Here is a 17,608-nt window from a genome sequence, read left to right as displayed (position 1 = left end):
TGGATTTCCAATCATTCGGGGTTAGGACTTCATAAGACAAACCATCTAGTAACATTTTGACATAAGCTGATGTAGCCCCATAAAGGGTACAACCTTTTTTCAAATCCTTAATTGTATTCAAATCTAAAGGTGCATATCTTCTCCTTTTTTTACCTACAGAGTCAGTATTTTCAATCACAGGATATGCATGTATAAAATCACTTATATCCTGTCCTTCTCTCTTAGCTTTAACCAATGCTTTTTCTAATCTTGTCATAGGCTTAGGCTTCTTCACAGGCAATTCTGTTTGTGTTTCTGCCTCTTCCCCTCTTTCTTCCTCCATCTCTGAAGGTGGGGTTGATGTGGGCCTGTCAATAATCTGTTCTCTAGGCAGGGTTGAAGCTTCTTCAAGAGAATCATACCATAATTCCTCATTTAAATCCTCTTGCTCTAGGGAAAGATCTTGATCTTTCCTTTTTTCCTCACACTTCCTCCTCTGTTCATTTTTAGAACTTTTCCTTCTCCTACAACTTGCTTGATAGTTTAAGGCTAATTGAACTATGTTGTAGATATAAAATACTTCTGCAGAAATTGAACGAGGCCCATTTTTTGCTTGAAATTCTTTCATTTCATATCCCACTAGCTTCCATTTATCTACATCTATCTTTTCTTCCTCTAAGAACCAAGGGGATGTACGTCTTAATGCAGCCAAGAGTTTAGCAATCTGTACCCAGGTTACAAGTAAACTCTGCTCCTCAATTATCTTGATTATACTCTCTATAGTACCACTCCTGAATGGAGCTGAGGTTGCGTCTGGGGCTGAGGTTGAGTCGGCTGAGGTCCAGGGATTGAATATAGCTAACATCTGCCCCATTTCAGCTATAAGAGATTCCTGGTTTAGCCCTTAACAAGTTAAGTTCCTTATTTATCTATTAGCACGCTCACTTAATCTTTAACAAAGTTTCCTCGTTACTCACGGTTCTGGGTCAGAGAGACTGAGATCTAGATTGGAAGGTTTTCCACTGGAATCAGGACTGTGTCTGTCCCTGTTCGGGCGCCAAATTGCGAAGGTCTGGTCTAGCTCCTCTTGTCAGGATAAGCAAAAGTCCTTGCCCCACGTGTGGACGCCAATTGTAACGAGCTGTCGTCTCCAGAAGCTGCCAGATCGCTCTCTGGGAAGAGATCTGCTGTGTCTACTCAAATCTTTCAGACAGATTCTTCTTCCTGTAGTGAACCGTTGTCTCCAGGCAGTTGCTGTTAACTCTTGTCCTTAGAAGTGACTTCCCTTCCTGCAGAGAGCCCCGTCAAGCCTGATGTAATGCAGAGAGTCTTCTTCTTTCTCTGAGAGTCCTCTCTTTTATTCTCCCAGAGAATGGGCGTGGGATAATGCAAGGGCTTCTGGGAAGAACCACTTCAGCCAATGGGCTTGCTCCTTCTATCAAGTCAACCTGAGTTCTCACCTTGTAATTGTCCAGAAAACCTGAATTCTCACCTTGTCACTGTCCAGACAACCTCAGTTCTCACTTAGTAATCCTAACAATGTACAAAGAAAAATAAATAAAAGGATTGGCAGTCAAATACTGAGATTTAAGAACAACCATAGGAATGGTAGTTCCTTGAGGGGCAGTGTGGTTTTTTGTTTGTTTGTTTGTTTGTTTTTGCATCATTAATGTTTAATATAATACCTGACACACTTTAAGCACTTAATGTTTGTTGACTGATACCCAATGGATAGCCAATGAACCCAATGGAATCTTCTCAGTGCTAAGAAAATGCCATCAAGTCTCCTTAGGCAAATTTAAGGGAGAACATGAATAAGAATCAAACAGAATAGCCAGGCCTGGATGGGTCACAACTTTCATCACAGTAATGAGCTCATGATCACAGATTCCACAGGGAATTGGGGAGAAAAGAAGATGAACATAGAAGACACATTCCCTAGCCCAGAAGAGTTTATAGAGAATACCTTCTACTAATTGTTACATGTAGCTGCATAATGACAGTGTATCCTGTCTTGTTAAAATTAAAATTTTATTATTTAAAATATACAAAACTAAATAAGTATAAAATAAATCTAAATAATAACTCTCAAAAAATTTGTTAGTTTGTAGCATTTATATTCCTGAATTTATTAAAGCTTAAAACTTCACTAAGACTTTTGAGACATTTATAAAAGTAACTATGCAAGACCTAACTGGAGGGTGGAAGGGAAAGATATAAAACCCAGGGTACTTACTCTCAAGAAGCTTTCCTATAAAAGAATGAATAAAGGAAAAGTCAGGCATGCAAATAACTATTGTATGCATTAGACCAAAGCTTCTTAAACTGAGGGTCTCCATCCATTATGGAATCCAAGAACCAAATGTGGAGGTCTCAAAAAATTTGGCAAGTCAATGGTTTCTGAACACAACAACCAAAAAATAATTCAAAATCAAATATGTAATGAATTCTGGCAGTGCTTGTCTGTGTTGCATCATGCAACTTCACTGTAGCCTTGTTTCTGAGCATACATATGCACTTTGCATTGCATATGCCAAAGGCTGCCAGAAACATCTTGGCTTACATTCAAGATGGTTTTGTGTAAAAATTTCTTGGTTGAAAAGGGGTCATGAGTGTAAAAGTTTAAAAAAACCTTAGTTTAGATTATGATTGAATACATAGAAGCTAACCCAGAAGGATGAGAGATTTCATCCCCTTTTCTTGAAGGAAAGCAGGGGAGGCTTCATATCTGACCTAATTTTTGAAGGAAGAAGAGTTTCTGGATGGAAATACGAGGTGGGAGTACATTCCGGCTTTGTGTCCTTTGCAACGGCACCAAGGTATGCAAAGACAGTACAAGATTTGGGGAATAGTTATTCAGTTTGGCTGAAACATAACATGTCAGAGGGGATTAAAGTTTAAAAAAAAATAAAATTAAAAAAAAAAAAAAAAGGTTAGAGGAGAGTCAAAAGACATCCTTAAATGACAGCCTAATGAATTTGTATTTTATTCAGTAAGCAATGGGAAGCCACTTAAGATTTTTGACCCAAAAGACAATATAATACTTGCCCATTAAAAAGATAACACAGAATGAAGGATGGATTAGAGAAGAGACATAATAGAGGTGAAGAGAGCAGTGAAAAGCCATATTGCAATAGGCCAGGTTAAAAGAGATGAGGAATTAAGAAATGAGAATGAAGAAGGAAATTTAATGTAAGAGGCACTGTAATGAAATGGAGAGGATTCATGAATTATGAAAGACATAGAGAAGTTGATGAGAGCAGCAGCTAGGTGGTGCAGTGGATAGAGCACCAGCCTTGAATTCAGGAGGACCTGAGTTCAAATGTGGTTTCAGACACTTAACACTTCCTAGCTGTGTGACCCTGGGCAAGTCACTTAACCCCAACCTCAGGAAAAAAAAAAAGAAAAGAAAAGTTGACGAGAGTGAACTCTGTAAAAATTGTGTAAAATAATCACTGAAACCATGTCCCCTTTAATCTGCAAAGAAGAGAGATCAGGGTTTCCCAGACTCCAAGGAGTCTAAAAGAGAGGGCCCATCTTTCCAGGATGAGAAAAGAAACATTATTTAAGAGCAAATTAACTCCCATTGATCTTTTGGGAAGTCACATCCTCATTCAGGAAATTTTCATTCAATTGAGAAATCCTAGTCTGATTATCAATCCAAACTGCCCCAGATTTGCTCTTAAAGTGGGTCTTTGCCAGTCATTCTTTGCAAAATATTTTTTCATTAAGAAATAGGCCTGCTAAGGGGAAAGCCTCAGTGTAAAATAAAACTTCCTCTTTTTGCCACAGCCTTTGGGGTTAGCAAACTGCTTCTGAACCTATATCTCTGAGCAGAAGGGATCTTATTCATTCATTCACACACCTCATCAAAGTCAATAGGATTCCAAATGCCAGAACCTGGGTGAGGAGGGAGTTGACTGTCCATCAACACAATGAAGACAAAATATAACAGGGAAGATGATAAATTTGTTTAGGAGTGTGTATTGGACATCTACTTCCTGATCTCTGTTCACTATCTCATATCCAGTTTTCCCATTTAAATCACTAAATGTCATTGGAAAACCATTTTTCAACTTTGCTCAATTCAACAAATATTTATGAAATACTTTCCATGTGCTTAAGACGCTATAATAAGTAAAAGATACAAAGGCAATGTGAAATGGTTCCTTCTACTAAGTTAGCAAGGGAGTGAGATTTAAGTAGTTAAGTAGTTAATATAGGATAATTTGAGGAGGGAGAAAGCATCAGCAACAGAGGAGAATCTGGAAAGGCTTTTTATAGCAGAAAAAACTGAACTTTGAAGGAGATTAGGAATTGTAGGACTGGAGATGGCAAGGGAGAATATTCCAGGTGCTTCTGATGAGGTTCAGCACACAACAGTTGTAGGACCCCATTCTGGTCCACGCAAGTCCTTCGTAAATGAATTTACAAACCTGAAAAGTTAAACTGGTGAAAGAAGTTTATTATTAGAACTGAGAAGTCAGTTTTTGCAGACTGACTTCCTTAATGGCAGGTCTGGACAGAGAAGTAAAGGTCTAGCAGAGAAAGTGAATAGAGTCCTGTTAGGGAAATAGATGAGAGAGATAAAGAGGGAGTAATGCTGAAAGAGAATGTTTTTTCAGCAGCCAGAGGGTCAAAGCTATGCCAAGAGGAGAGAGAAGTTCCTTGGCATGATTAGGTCTCTGTGAGGAATGAGCCCCAAGTTGCCTCTTTTTATAATTAAAACTTTGGCTGGAGGCTGGGGGACAGTTTGAGTTATAATCAGACAGAGATTTTTGGAATTGAATAGAAATTTTCCATTTGAATGAGTGGCCCTGGACACTCAATAGAATTGGATAGAAATCTCAATCTCCAGCTCCGGCTAAGTAAGAGTGGTCCTGGGACTCAACTAGTCCCACCCAGATAACAGAATGAAACCATTTTATATTGATTCCCTGGGGTGGGTCTCTCAGGGGAGAGCTTCTCTGAGGGAGTTTCCCAAGCTTTCTCCCCAGAGACTGAGAGAGAGAGTGAGAGTGAGTTTTGGGGCTCCCCTCATAAGTTCAGAAAGTCACACTTCCTGCAGCTGTCTGGGGGTTTTATGACCATCAAGTTCTTGGAAGTCCTGAGATGAAAGTTGTCACAGAAGCTAAGACTCTTGCTCCTAGCAAAGTGCCTCAGGGACAAGAATGTTAACATCTTATTACTGATACTTCTCTTGCTCAAAGTTAAGAAGACAAAAAATAGAGAGATTGATATGGGGAAATATTGGTCAAGTAGTCAGGAGATTTGGATCCAGACTTTGCTCTAAGCTCACTATATGCCCCACAGTTATCGTATTATTTTTCTGGGCTTTGGTTTTTCTCCATGTCAAATGGAGATTTCACAGGACCTAGAACTGGAAGGAACTATATATAAAGATTTTATAGTCCAATCCCCTAATCTTACAGACGAGGTCAAGAGAAGAAATGATTTATCACAGAACATATAGCTTGTACAAAATTTTTTAAAAAAACATAAGATTTTGAATGACAAGTGCCATTAGAGTTCATCTAGTCTAAAAGTGTCAAACACAAAGCACACAAGCTGCATCGTGGGCCCAAACACTCTGGAGTGCTGCTGGAACCACATTAAAATATAATTAGGGGATATTCAATGATGGGATGAATAAGATCCTAGCAAAAGGACCCCAGGTCCTTGTTAGCTAGGTGAGCTGTGGGCAGGGGAATTGATAAGAGAAGGCTTTTGTTGAAGTGGAATTTAAGGGGGGTCTCAATTTGCAGTGGGCCCTAATTGAATTCCCACAGCTACTCCCTCAGGTAAGCAGTGGACTATTTTGCCCTTAAGTAGACCTTTTGTGATCCTTAAATGGATCTTTGTTGCAGTAGGCCCTTGTTGAATTCCTTGCATTAACATGATCATGACCTCATAGTTACTGTATCCAATCAGAAGGCCAAATTACAGATATGTACTTCTGAGGTTATTTTTCTCCTGGTACCTTTCTGCTTTAATAACTCCTTTAAGAATTTAACTTGCTTATTAACCAAAAAGTGTCACTAGATCTGGTTCTTTACAAGCTGCTTGCCTTATGACAGCAAGTTCTGGAACTTTGTCTGCCTGGTGGTGTTTTTCCCCCATAACTTGTTATGGCATCTTCCCCCTTATTAATGGCAAGTCCTGCAAGGGAAATTAACCCACATCTTACTCCTTGTTAATGGCTAAACTCCTTTCTGAAACTTAGCCCGCTGCCAACCCCATAATAAAATCTTTGCTTCTTGATTTGGAAATTGTTTAAGCCTACAAATTCTTTTAAGACACCTCTTGACATCGACCCCAAACCTCAATGTGTTTTTGAGTTCAACTTCCCCACACCAACATTTACAAATAAATGAAAATACCATAGAACATAGATAAAATGTCAATCTATGACTTTCCAAGTTAATATGCAACCTTCAGAAATACATTTCTATTTCAGTTTGACACCACTGATCTAGCCCATCTTGTCTTATACATGTAGCATGACTCCCATATTACTCTGGAACTACTTACCTCCCCAGGTTCAATATAATCATAGTCATGCTACTATTGCTTGATCCCCCTTGCAATGCATCCTCTAATAAACAAGCTTATCAAGATCATAAATCAAATAGTGTCACATTTAATTGAGACAGAATAGGAAAATAAATATGAGAAAAACAAGCAATAGAATTTGACTTATTCTTCTTCCATATGAAAAGAAATACAATCTCCCAAAGATTCCTGAATCTGTGGGAAAGGAATATTCTCTAGACAAATTAAACTCCAAGGAACGAAGGATCTGAATCTATAGATGTACCATCTCTTAATAGTTCCATCTCTAATCACCTTGTCATATCTCACTGTTGTTTTTCCCTGCCTTTTTCAATAGGAGATTCCAGTTCTAAAAACCATTTACTACTTCTCTGCAAAGGTGCTAACATCACCCACTAGATTTTTCATCTTCTACTGAGACTTATTTGGTTTGGGGTTTGGGATAGTATTAGAGCTCTTCCCCTCCCCCCCCCAAGCAGTTCAGGCCAAAAGGCCTTAGGGATTAATCAATACATTTCTAGCTTTTTTTGTTACAAAGGTTCTCAACATACACAGCTGATAGACAAAAGATCAATTAATTGTCAATACCTTTTCTTTCTTTTTTTTTTTTTAATTAACCTCTCCTCCAATAGAATATCCTCTACCCAAAAGGGTCAATTAATTTTAATTCCCATCAATCCTTAAGCAACTAGCACCAAAGTCATGCAAATAACATAGAAGTTTCAATAACTCTCCAGGAAACATTTAACTACAGTGGAGTGGGGGGGGGGGGGAAGCTTGATAAGCATATGCTGATACTAAGGTCCCCAACCCTTTACTTAGTGAGGAAACTGAGTCAGAAAGAATTGAAATTACTTGATCAAAATAATACAACTAGAAAGTGGAAGAGTCAGAATTCAGATCTTGGTTCTCTACTTATCTTCAGTATTCTTTTCACTATACTAATGTTCTGAATCTAAATCCAAGGTTCTTTCCATGGCACCAAGTTTTTCCTAGAATTTCAGGGTTCTTAGATTTGTCATGAACTTCTTTGATAATCTAGAGATATCTATGGACCTCTTTCTCAGAATAATTTTAATTACACAAATTATAACAAAAAGATTACAAAGAAAACTGAAATCCAATTTTATATGTACATATGGGTGTATACCTACATATATACACACATAGACACGTGTTTTTGAACTGCAGGTTGAGAACTCTTGTGCCTAGATGATCACTAGAAGGTCACCCTTTAATCTGGAAATCTATGTATGCTTCTCACCTATTCTCTTAGGACAAGCTTGACTTTTATAATTCTTTATCAGGTGTGACCTGAACTCAGAGGCTGCTCTCAATGAACCATAGTGAAAGTAGGGCCTCTATCTGGTACAAAGGGCCCTGCTAAACTTATTAAATGGAATTTCTTCCCCAAGGATTTTGAGTTCAATTTTCAATCCAGGATCTCTAGTGAATGAAAACAATTTAAGAGGAAAAGGACACTTTTGACACCAGAAATTCCACAATACCCCATACACCAACCAAGAGAAGAAGAGGTAGGGAGACACAAGACCTGTTTTACAAGGAAGAGCACAACAATCACTATACCTAGGTTCAAAACCCACTTTTGCTACAGTTGTTCTTGTCAGATTTGTGTCAGTTGCTTCTTAATTTCCCTCCCTATAAAGTGATGGATTTGGAATAGACAATCTCTTAGGTCCCTTAAGGCCCCAAATTCTATGACTCTGCAATAGGATAAAGAAGAGGAACAGGAAAAGAATGGAGCAGCAGAAGAAAAGATTTTTGAATGCTTCAATGCAAGCTTTTAAAAGGAGATCGCAGATTTCCTCCTGGTAGGAAACACAAACTGAGGGCCTGAACCTAAGTCACTGGACTGGTTTTCCTGATAGGATCAAAATGTATTGGTATGTTTACATTACTTTTATCCAAATCTCATCAAAAAATAAGGGAGGCCTTTGGCATTTTAAAGGGTACTTTGAGCCAACACTGAATCTAGGTAACATATTTAGAGGAAGTGTCAGCCCCCACAAATAGGGGAAGGACCCAATTTTTATTCTGTTCCTCTCTGAAAGGTCTCTGAGTTTGATGGTTAGATCACTACTTCCTGGATAAACCCCTTAGCTTCCAAAGCCTCAAGTTTCCTCAGATCTAAAATGATGATGGGAGGAAGAGAACTAAGATACAATCTACCTCTAAATCAAGTCTATGCTCATCTCTATGATCCTAAAAAAGTTCCTTTTTTAACTGCAGGGTAATTCTGTATTGCATTCCCATATAACTTGGAAAGCTAAAAAACGTCAAGAAGAAATGCAGTCCCATAGAACCAATTGTATGGGATACTGGAAAGCACCCTGGGCATTTAATGAGAAGACCCAAGTTCTTGATGTGCCATTCCTAAACCTGCCATTTACTTATGCTGGGTAATTCACTTAAAATATTCTAAGCCCATTTTCCTCCTCCATAAAATATAAATAGGACCATATAATTTAGAACAGGAAGGAAACTTAGGTCACTTTGTCTATGTCATTTTATAGATAGGAAACATACATCTCAGAGTTACTACAAGGAAAATTATTTGCAAACACATTACAAACTGGGAGCTACTTTTAAACCATAAGAACATAAAAGTCTTCAGATCTTTGGAACTTAATTTTTTAAAAATGTTATAAAGTTTTAAAAAAAAACAATTGGATATGACTGAATAAATTGGGATATATGATTGAGGTGAAATACAGAAGTGCTATAAGAAATGAGGGGGATGGTTTCAGAAAAATCTGGGAAGACTTTTGTGAACTGAGGCAAAGTGAACAGCAGCAGAACAATGCTGCACACAGTTACAACAATATTGTAACAATGATCAATTATGAAAGACTTAGTTACTCTCATCAAGACAATGATCCAAGATAGTTCCAAAGGAATCATTGATGAAAAATGCTATTCACCTCCAGAAAGAGAACTGATGAACTCTGCTTACAAACTGATGTATAATTTCTTTTATTGCTAAAATAAAATATTTTTTTGTTGCTTCTTTTTTTTTTTTTTTTTTTTTTTGGTGACATGACTAATATGGAAACAATTTGCATAATTTCACAGATATAATGGATAACATTGCTGGAAGGGAGGAGAAAATTTGGAATTCAATATTTTAAAAAAACAACTATTAAAAATTAATAATAGTTGGGTTTTTTTAAGTCTTCAGATTACTAAGGTTTCCAGTGTCCTTTCTTTTCTTTCAACCTAGGTCTTGAGTTTTAGTCCTGCTTTCCCAAATAGCAGTTCCCAGCATATTGTCATATCATATCTTCTTTTAAAAGTTACTCTGAAATTATAGGTCAGAAATAATTGAGTTAATTCAGATTATCTCACACTGGGGAGTAAAAAATAAGAATTCAAAATTCTGAAGGTAGAGAGAAGGTTTAAAGGTTTACTATCTAACTCATAGAATTGCTGTGAGGAAAACACTTGTGAAAATCTGAAAGTTTCTTCTATTTATCAATACAACAAACTTCCTCAAAAGAACTGTGTTGGGTACTTCGTAAAGGTACCAAGTTTAGCTATTCATACATATCTACTCTCAAAAGAACTTTCAGTTCAGTGTGGGAATAGGATACAAACACAGCTAACAGATATGCATGTTCAAGGTTACTTACTAAATTCATTAGAAATATGCCTGAGATTAATATATGTAAAGTGCTTTGCAAAGTTTAAAGTATCAGTTGCTAGTTATATTATTGCCTGAAAAATCAGGGAAGATTTACTGAGTCAGCCTTATTTAAATTAGACATTTGAAAAAATGTATAGAAAATTCAACAGGAAAAGGGACAGAATTCCCAGAAGAACAGAAGGGATTAATGGAAGAGCATATTGGATTATTACAAGCAATACTAATCAAAAAAGAGAAAACAGTAATGCAAACAAGGGTGAAATACTTGAGGGAACATTGGCTAGGCAAAATGACAAGGAACAAGCCATTTTATAAATTCTATGATTTGAAAAGCTAGTCTAATGTTGGAAAGTTCTTTAAGAATCAGCATTGGATATTTTTAAAAGTACTGATTCTATAATCAAAGGACTTGGATTCAAATCTTGTCTCTCAAAATAAATTATTTAATATTCCTAGGCCTCAATTTCTATAACAGTAAAAAAGATCAGATTAGGTTGAGCTTTGAGGTTCCTTCCAGTTCTAAATTAAGAACCATTAAATAACCTCTCCATACACATACACTCCGTTTCAGCGAGTAGTCCTTTAAGTTTTGTACAAAGAAAAAAAAATGAGGGACCCCTGAAGGAATGAAGAAAATAATATAAATAATAATATAAAATATTATTATATATAATCTACTTTTTAAAAAATGGAGCTTTAAGAAGAATGATGGTGTTGTTTTTTAGCCTATAAAGGACCAGCTTAAGAAGGATGAAGACTATTCTTTCCTACCCTTAAATATGAATAGGCTTAACCATGGAAGAGAATTTGGACTTAAGAGCAAACATTTTAAACAAGAGAGTTATTAAACTGTGGCACAGATCCACCAGTAAATATTGTGAGATTTCCTTTTATTGAAGCGCTTTTTAAAGTAGGGTAGATATCCAACTCGATGGATGGGTTAAGTCATCCTTGCTGATAAGTTTTGGGAAAAAAAAAGCTGACTCTTCTTTCTGCTGGATATTTCTCCCTTTCTCTTTTTCTGCTTCCTCCTCTTCCTCCTCTTCCTCTTCCTCCTCCTCTTCACCTTCCTCCTCTTTTTCCTCTTCCTCCTCCTCTTCCTCATCTTCTTCTTCTCCCCCCTCTTCTTCCTCTTCTTCCTTTTCCTCTTCTTCCTCCTCATTTTGCTCTACTTTCTCTCTCTTCCTCCTCCTCTTCCTTTTTCTTTTCCTCCTTTTCCTGCTCCTCTTTATCTTCTTCCACCTCCTCTTCTTCATCTTTAGCCTCCTTCTCCTTTTCTGTGTCCTCATTCTCTTGTTCCTCTTCCACATTTTGGACCCCTATAGTGGAAAGAGCACTCAGACTCTGGAGTCTGAGGACTGGATTTGAATCCTGGCTCTGCCACTTACTAACTTGGGCAAAGTCACTTAATTTCCCTGGTCTAGTTCCCTCATCTGTAAAATCTGGGGAATGGGGGAGGGGAAAATGGAATGTGCATTATCTGACTTCTAAGGTCCCCCTTACAACTCTCTAAACTTACAACCCATCCTGACAATTATGCTTTTGGAGACTAATTCCTAGCTTAATCATTACTATTAGCTGTCCCATCACTCTGTTCCCAAGAGTGTCTTATTAATACAGTGAGATCCTTATATCTGTCTTTGCCTTTCTTCCTAGACTATTGAGTGGTAGATAATCAGGACCCTAGGCAGATCTTGAAACCGTTCCAAACAAGTGGAATAATGTGATAGAAAGGAATCAGAAGACCCAGGCCTGAATCTACCTTTACCACTGTGTGTGACCCCTGGAAGCAAGTCCCTCTGGGTCTCAATCCTCCTGTAAAATGAGAGCATAGCACTCCTTTCCCACTTTTCAAACAATACCCGATGATTTGAGATAACCTCCAGTTGTCAGGAAATAATTATCATTTGTTTATTTTTATTTTTTTGATCAAAGGTTAAAAACCCAAGAAAAAAACTTCAGGAAAAATTCTGAGAGCATGAACACATGACAGAAAATAGACCAAAGATGTATTTCTGGTCCCCTAGTCTCCAGATCTCCATGAAATATCTTAGGCAGAACTGAGTGGAAGGATCTGGGGAAGGAAGAATTTTTCTTCCTGTACTAAAGAAGGTTCTTGGACTATGATCTCCAAGACCTTTTTTAGCTCTAAAATTTTCTGTTCTGTGTTCCAAGGTTCCATTTTACTTTGCTATTCTGTATTTTATGTTCTGAAGATCCTACCAGTTCTAATTGGTTAACCTTTTCTTCTCCAAAAAGGTCACTTACAACCAACCAATCAAAAAAAAAAAAAAAAAAAAAAAAACATTTCTATTAAGGACCTACTGAATCTCATGATATGAACTAAGTCTCGAAGAGAAATTTAATAGAACCCTATTGCTTTGAGACTATCTCACCTAAAAGATAATGGCTCTAAATAAATAGTTAGGTGTAGTAACAACAGGTCTGGCCCATGAGGGCCCAGTTCTTAGGAGCTTGTGTAGTGGGTTCTGCTTGCTGACAGCCCAAATGAAGACCTGGAGAACCTGCTTCTGGAAATCCAGAATGACATAGGATAGACAGATCTGGCTCTCCCTTTCAAGGCAGGCTTGACTATTCTGCATGCTTACTGTATGGAAAAGAGAAGTTCTTTTGGTTGACTGAATCAGAACTGAAATGGACATACCAAAAAGGCTGCAAGTACCCCAGTGATGAATCAATCTTTCCTTCTTATAGATACCACTTAGTATAAGAATGACTCTGAGATCTGGAAGACTGGGAGTGGGGGGGATTGGGGATTGGGGGCTGAGGAGGTTAGCTGTCCTTCCTTCCATGGAGTTAGCCCATGAGCACATGGCCTCCTGAGTAAACCATTATTCTAGGATGGGCTTACCTTATATTTCTATTAGAAGACAATAATATATACATGGAATAATAGTGAAACTCTGAGAATTACTCTCCATGAGTCATACTAGCAAATTTAGGGTCCCAGAGCTTGTTCTCTACATTTCCCTCAGGATTTTAGAAGGAACCCAAAGAGTTTATGAGATTTGTCTCTAATGCTTTAAGTTTGAACCCCCATATAATCTGCCCATTATATGCTTTGCTAGTGCCATTTAATATCTCAATATTATCAGTACTAGTGATTAGTGCTCCATACTATCAATTTAACTATTATCTCAATTTTTAATCCCTGGGGACAGTGGGCTCAAACTTAAAATGGCATCTAAAAACATTCTTCCCACCAGTGAATTCAGTTCTAGGTGCTTCATAACTGATAGATTGGGCCCTTGCTTGCATGAATTTCTCAGCTGTCAGGTTAATCCCCTGCTAGGCTGGGTCAAGCAGGTCGCCCCTCATGCCTGGCTCTTTCCCAAACTCAGCCACAAGACTTGGTGGCTATTTTGGCCTTTCAAGATCTCGTAAGGCCTTATACCAAAGGAAAGAAGACACCAACAAGAGGTATCCCATCCAGACACAAGTTTACCTAGGAGAGTGTGCTCAGGAACTGACTGGTGGGAGGGAAAGACAACTAGTAACCTACCAAAACCTTTCAGAACTCAAGAGTTGTCATTCCTTACCCTATCCTAATTTAATGACTATCAAGAAGGAAAAAGAGCTAGTTTCTCAATTGGTCTTTTTTTGTATATACTTTTATTTCTGCCTCATCAGTCAACCAAAAGACCTTTTCTTTATCATAAAGTAAACAGAATAGAAAAGCATTATACAGTACTTGCACATGCCCTCCAATAAAAAGCCCGGCCCTTCAATTCCTTGTCTACTTGGGTTTCTGAAGGCAGGTTCCCCAAAGCTCCCCATGGGCAGGCAGCAGGCAGAGCTCCCTGAGATTTTCTGAGCACTGAGATCGTCATTGACTTGAGGGATACTTATGCCCCTCAACGGCAGTTTGAGAGAAAATGAAAATAGTGGTTTGAGTGAGTGGTGCTCTGTGAAATACTGAAATCTCCTTTCATAGCCTCTTTGCCCTTTAGACATGAGAGCATTGTGAGGTAAGAACTTAGACTGTCTCTGTTCACAGTTCTAGATCCCACCCCACCCCTTCATTCAATTCAAATGTTAAGGGTTTTCTAAATGCAAGGCATTTGGTAGGCACTAGGATTACAAAAAAAAAAAGCAGTCCCTGCTCTCAAGGAGTTTATATTCTAATTTCCTAGGAACTAGAAAATCATACAACTATTAAATAAATAGCCAAATTGGGATTCAAACTTCAGTCTTCTGCTTAAAAATCTACCACTCTCCACTATATCAGGCCACTAAGTTCCCCAATCTACACTGAATCAAATGATTATTTTCTCTACAATTTAAGAGTCTTGTGTGAAGTAAACTGAAAAGTTAGATGACTTGTTCAGGGCCATATAACCAGTACAGTGAGGTGTAGGACTTGAACCCAGGACTTCCTGAATCTGAGGCTAGTTCTCTATCCATTATTCCAAGCTGCTTTCTCTTGTCTTGCACATAATAAAGCATTTAAATATTCATCTTGATTGAATTGAATTGATCTCCTAAAAATGAAATCCAATTTAACCAAAATTTGTTAAAGTACTTGAAAGATAAAGGTTCTAGGCTAAAGCTATCAGGAATACAGAGATAAATTAAGGACTAGTCTCATACCTTCAAATAGTTTACTGTGGAGAAGGGAATTATTTGCCTGACATTCAAGGCCTTTCCATAATTTGGTGTCACCCCATTTTTTTAACAGTTATCTCACATTATTCCCCTCTATAATCTCTATGGTTCAAACTGGGAATATAGTGTCTACCCACAGAACACATTCTGCTTTCCCACCTCCCACCTTTGCCATCACCCTCTGCCTATAATATTCTCCACATATCTCTCTTGATCAGCTGAGTTCCTACCCATCCCTTAAAGCCCTTCCTCCTCACACCTCACAAAACACTTTGTTTTGTAACCCTCTGATCCATTTGTCCCGTGTAATGGGGGCAGCAAAGATCTCCTCTGTCATTAGTGGACATGCTTCCATCTCCTTTTCAATTTGTCCATAAATCCTGGGATATTTAGCTGTCGGCATGATGGTGTCAACCAAACCGGGCGAACTCTGATAGGCGAGAAGCATCTTTGGTCATCAGTGGAGGTGGGATGAATCTTGTAAAAGAGGCCAGAAGCAGTTTCGGGTACAAGATCAGAAACTAGAGCCAAGGAAAAGATGGATGCAGAATCAAGAAGGCTTCCTTCAGCTGCAGCTAAATTCATGGCAGAATAGGGGCAGCAAAAGTGGAAGCGGAGTGAGAGGTCTTCAGCTCCAAAAATGTGTTGCTACTGTACTGAGAAGAGGCAGCATCAATCTCCACTGTACTTTCTGTTTGCTGTTCTGAGAAGCCCAAAGAAAAGGTAAATACCACTTGCTGCATATACTCTAAGGTCCTAGCATCTTCTTGTGAGTGAACCTTTAATGGGCCCCTTCTGCTGTGATGGAGATGGAGGCAGGGAGGATAGAGAGAGTTGACTCCCAGCCTCAACTCCCTGGATGTTTGGTAGGTGGTAATTTAGGGAAATGGATGGTACAAATACTTGCTGCCTGGTTTTAACCATGTGGTATTGTTTGCCTGGCCTTTGTTTTAAGTCAACATCCTTTACCTCACTATGATGTCATGTGTTGATTTTTGGTTTTATAGACCAAATGGAGACTCATTTTTTAGTGGAGTGTCTCAAGCAGGCTCCAGGAACTTGAATGTAACATTAGGACATAACACATGTAATGACATATGTAATGTATATTAATAAGTATCATATATATAATAACCTTTTTTATTTGACTGATGTCTTAGCATCCTTCCTGGTCCCTTATTGACTGGTCTATAAGCTCCATGAAGGCAGAGACTTATTACTGAAACTGTGTATCCTTGTATGGCCCAACACAGGGATGCTCTGCACATAGAAGATGTTTGATAACTGAATGATGTACTCTTTATCAGGGAAAATATCTGAAACAAAGACAGATGATATTGGTTTCTTTCATTTAAAAAAAAAGAATAAATAATTTTAAAAAAAATATATATATATATAAAATGAAGGACTTAGACTAGAGATTATAGAGATCTTAATAACTAACCATCTACTCTAAGTCCTTCATTGTATAGATAGATACGGTGGTTCAGAAAAGGGAAGTTATGACTTGCTCCAATCTATTCAAGTGAGAAATAACCAAGCCCTGCAAGATTAGTTCTCTTGTCCTTTGACTTCAAGTTTCAGCTTTTTCCACAAATGAGGGAAGGAGGCTTTGGATAAGGACTGAGAAAAAGTTATAGTAGTTGACTATACTGATGAGGGCAGGGATTGTTTCACTTTTGTAGTTGTGTCCCTAAGCACTTAACATAATGCTTGGCACATAGTAGGTGCTTAACACAAACTTGTTTATTGATGTGAATTGGTGAAGACAGCTAGATGGTCTAATGGAGAGAGCCCTGTGTTCTGGAGTCAAAAAGACTTGAATTTGAATACTTCCTCACACATTTATTAGCTGTTTGACTGACCATATCACTTACTTTCCTTTAGCCTCAGTTTCCTCATTTGTACAAATAGAATAATAGCACCAATCTCACAGAGAAATGTGAAGAGAAAATATGGGTAAAATAAATACTCTACAAATCCTAAAGTTCTATCTAAATATTAGCTGTTATTTTTGACTGGTTGATTTGACATGAACAGTTCAAACAGAGATTTCATAGTTCCTGAAAGTTAAGCACTGGTATCATTCAAGAGTCTCATGGAAGCTATGCTCACCATATTCACCTAGCAGACGGTACCTCACACCACAGGACCAGCTAACAACCACCACTATTTTTTTTTTTAACTCAAACTTGGCTCTGTTAGAAGAGGAAATAAGGAAAGCTTTGTGTAGGGTGTGGTAGGAGATGCCTGGTCATTTGCTTCCTCAGCAACAGCAGAAAAAACTTGAACACAAATACCAATGAGGGAATATTAGAGGTGGTTGGCAAATAGAGGGGTATCTTGATTTCTAATTTTGGGCTGTGAGATACAGAGAAAAAATCTCCAAATATCTCTATTTATACCAATCTCCCTCCCTCCCAAGCATATATACCAAACATATATGTATCATGTGGCCTGATAGACTCGATCCTATGGAAACCAAAGCTAGCATGGCAAAGGAAGATCTATTGACTAGATCTATCTAGTAGAATAGGGAGAGGGACAAGACCTGTTCATTTCATTTTGTACATGCAACCCCTGAATAAAGGAAATTCCTTTGCCCAAACCAAGTAGACACCTTCTCTACAACCTTGGTTGCCTAGAGCAATAAGAGGTGATGTGACTTTCCCAGGAAGTAACACAGTTTGTGTCAGAAATTGGATGTGAACCATGCTTTTCTACAGGACTAGCTCTTTCCATTATAAAGCTACCTCTCATATCCTAAGATATGATGTTATAGGAACA

At 38.0% G+C, this 17,608-nt stretch overlaps 1 protein-coding gene across 1 annotated transcript; it reads right to left on the bottom strand.

The window, feature by feature from the left end:
• Positions 1–11,068: 11,068 nt before the first annotated feature.
• On the bottom strand, positions 11,069–15,745 carry LOC141555333 (uncharacterized). Its single transcript, XM_074288111.1, has 2 exons — positions 15,081–15,745; positions 11,069–11,514 (listed from the first exon to the last, which is right to left on the bottom strand). The coding sequence occupies exons 1-2, from the start codon at positions 15,267–15,269 to the stop codon at positions 11,101–11,103; spliced, it is 603 nt and encodes a 200-aa protein (XP_074144212.1). The 5' UTR covers positions 15,270–15,745; the 3' UTR covers positions 11,069–11,100.
• Between the last annotated feature and the right edge of the window lie 1,863 nt (positions 15,746–17,608).

This window comes from Sminthopsis crassicaudata, chromosome 2 (assembly GCF_048593235.1).
Source record: "Sminthopsis crassicaudata isolate SCR6 chromosome 2, ASM4859323v1, whole genome shotgun sequence".
NCBI classification, from domain to species: Eukaryota; Metazoa; Chordata; class Mammalia; order Dasyuromorphia; family Dasyuridae; genus Sminthopsis; species Sminthopsis crassicaudata.
The sequence above is the reverse complement of the archived record's forward strand: the minus strand, read 5'-3'. Positions and strand labels throughout refer to the sequence as shown.

Bases quoted from the DNA above. Each gene is read 5' to 3' on its own strand.
- LOC141555333 (XM_074288111.1), bottom strand. From the start codon at position 15,269: ATGCTTCTCGCCTATCAGAGTTCGCCCGGTTTGGTTGACACCATCATG. The intron at 11,515-15,080 runs GTGTGAGGAGGA...TTTCCACTATAG, and splicing joins AAAACAAAGTGTTTTGTGAG to GGGTCCAAAATGTGGAAGAG.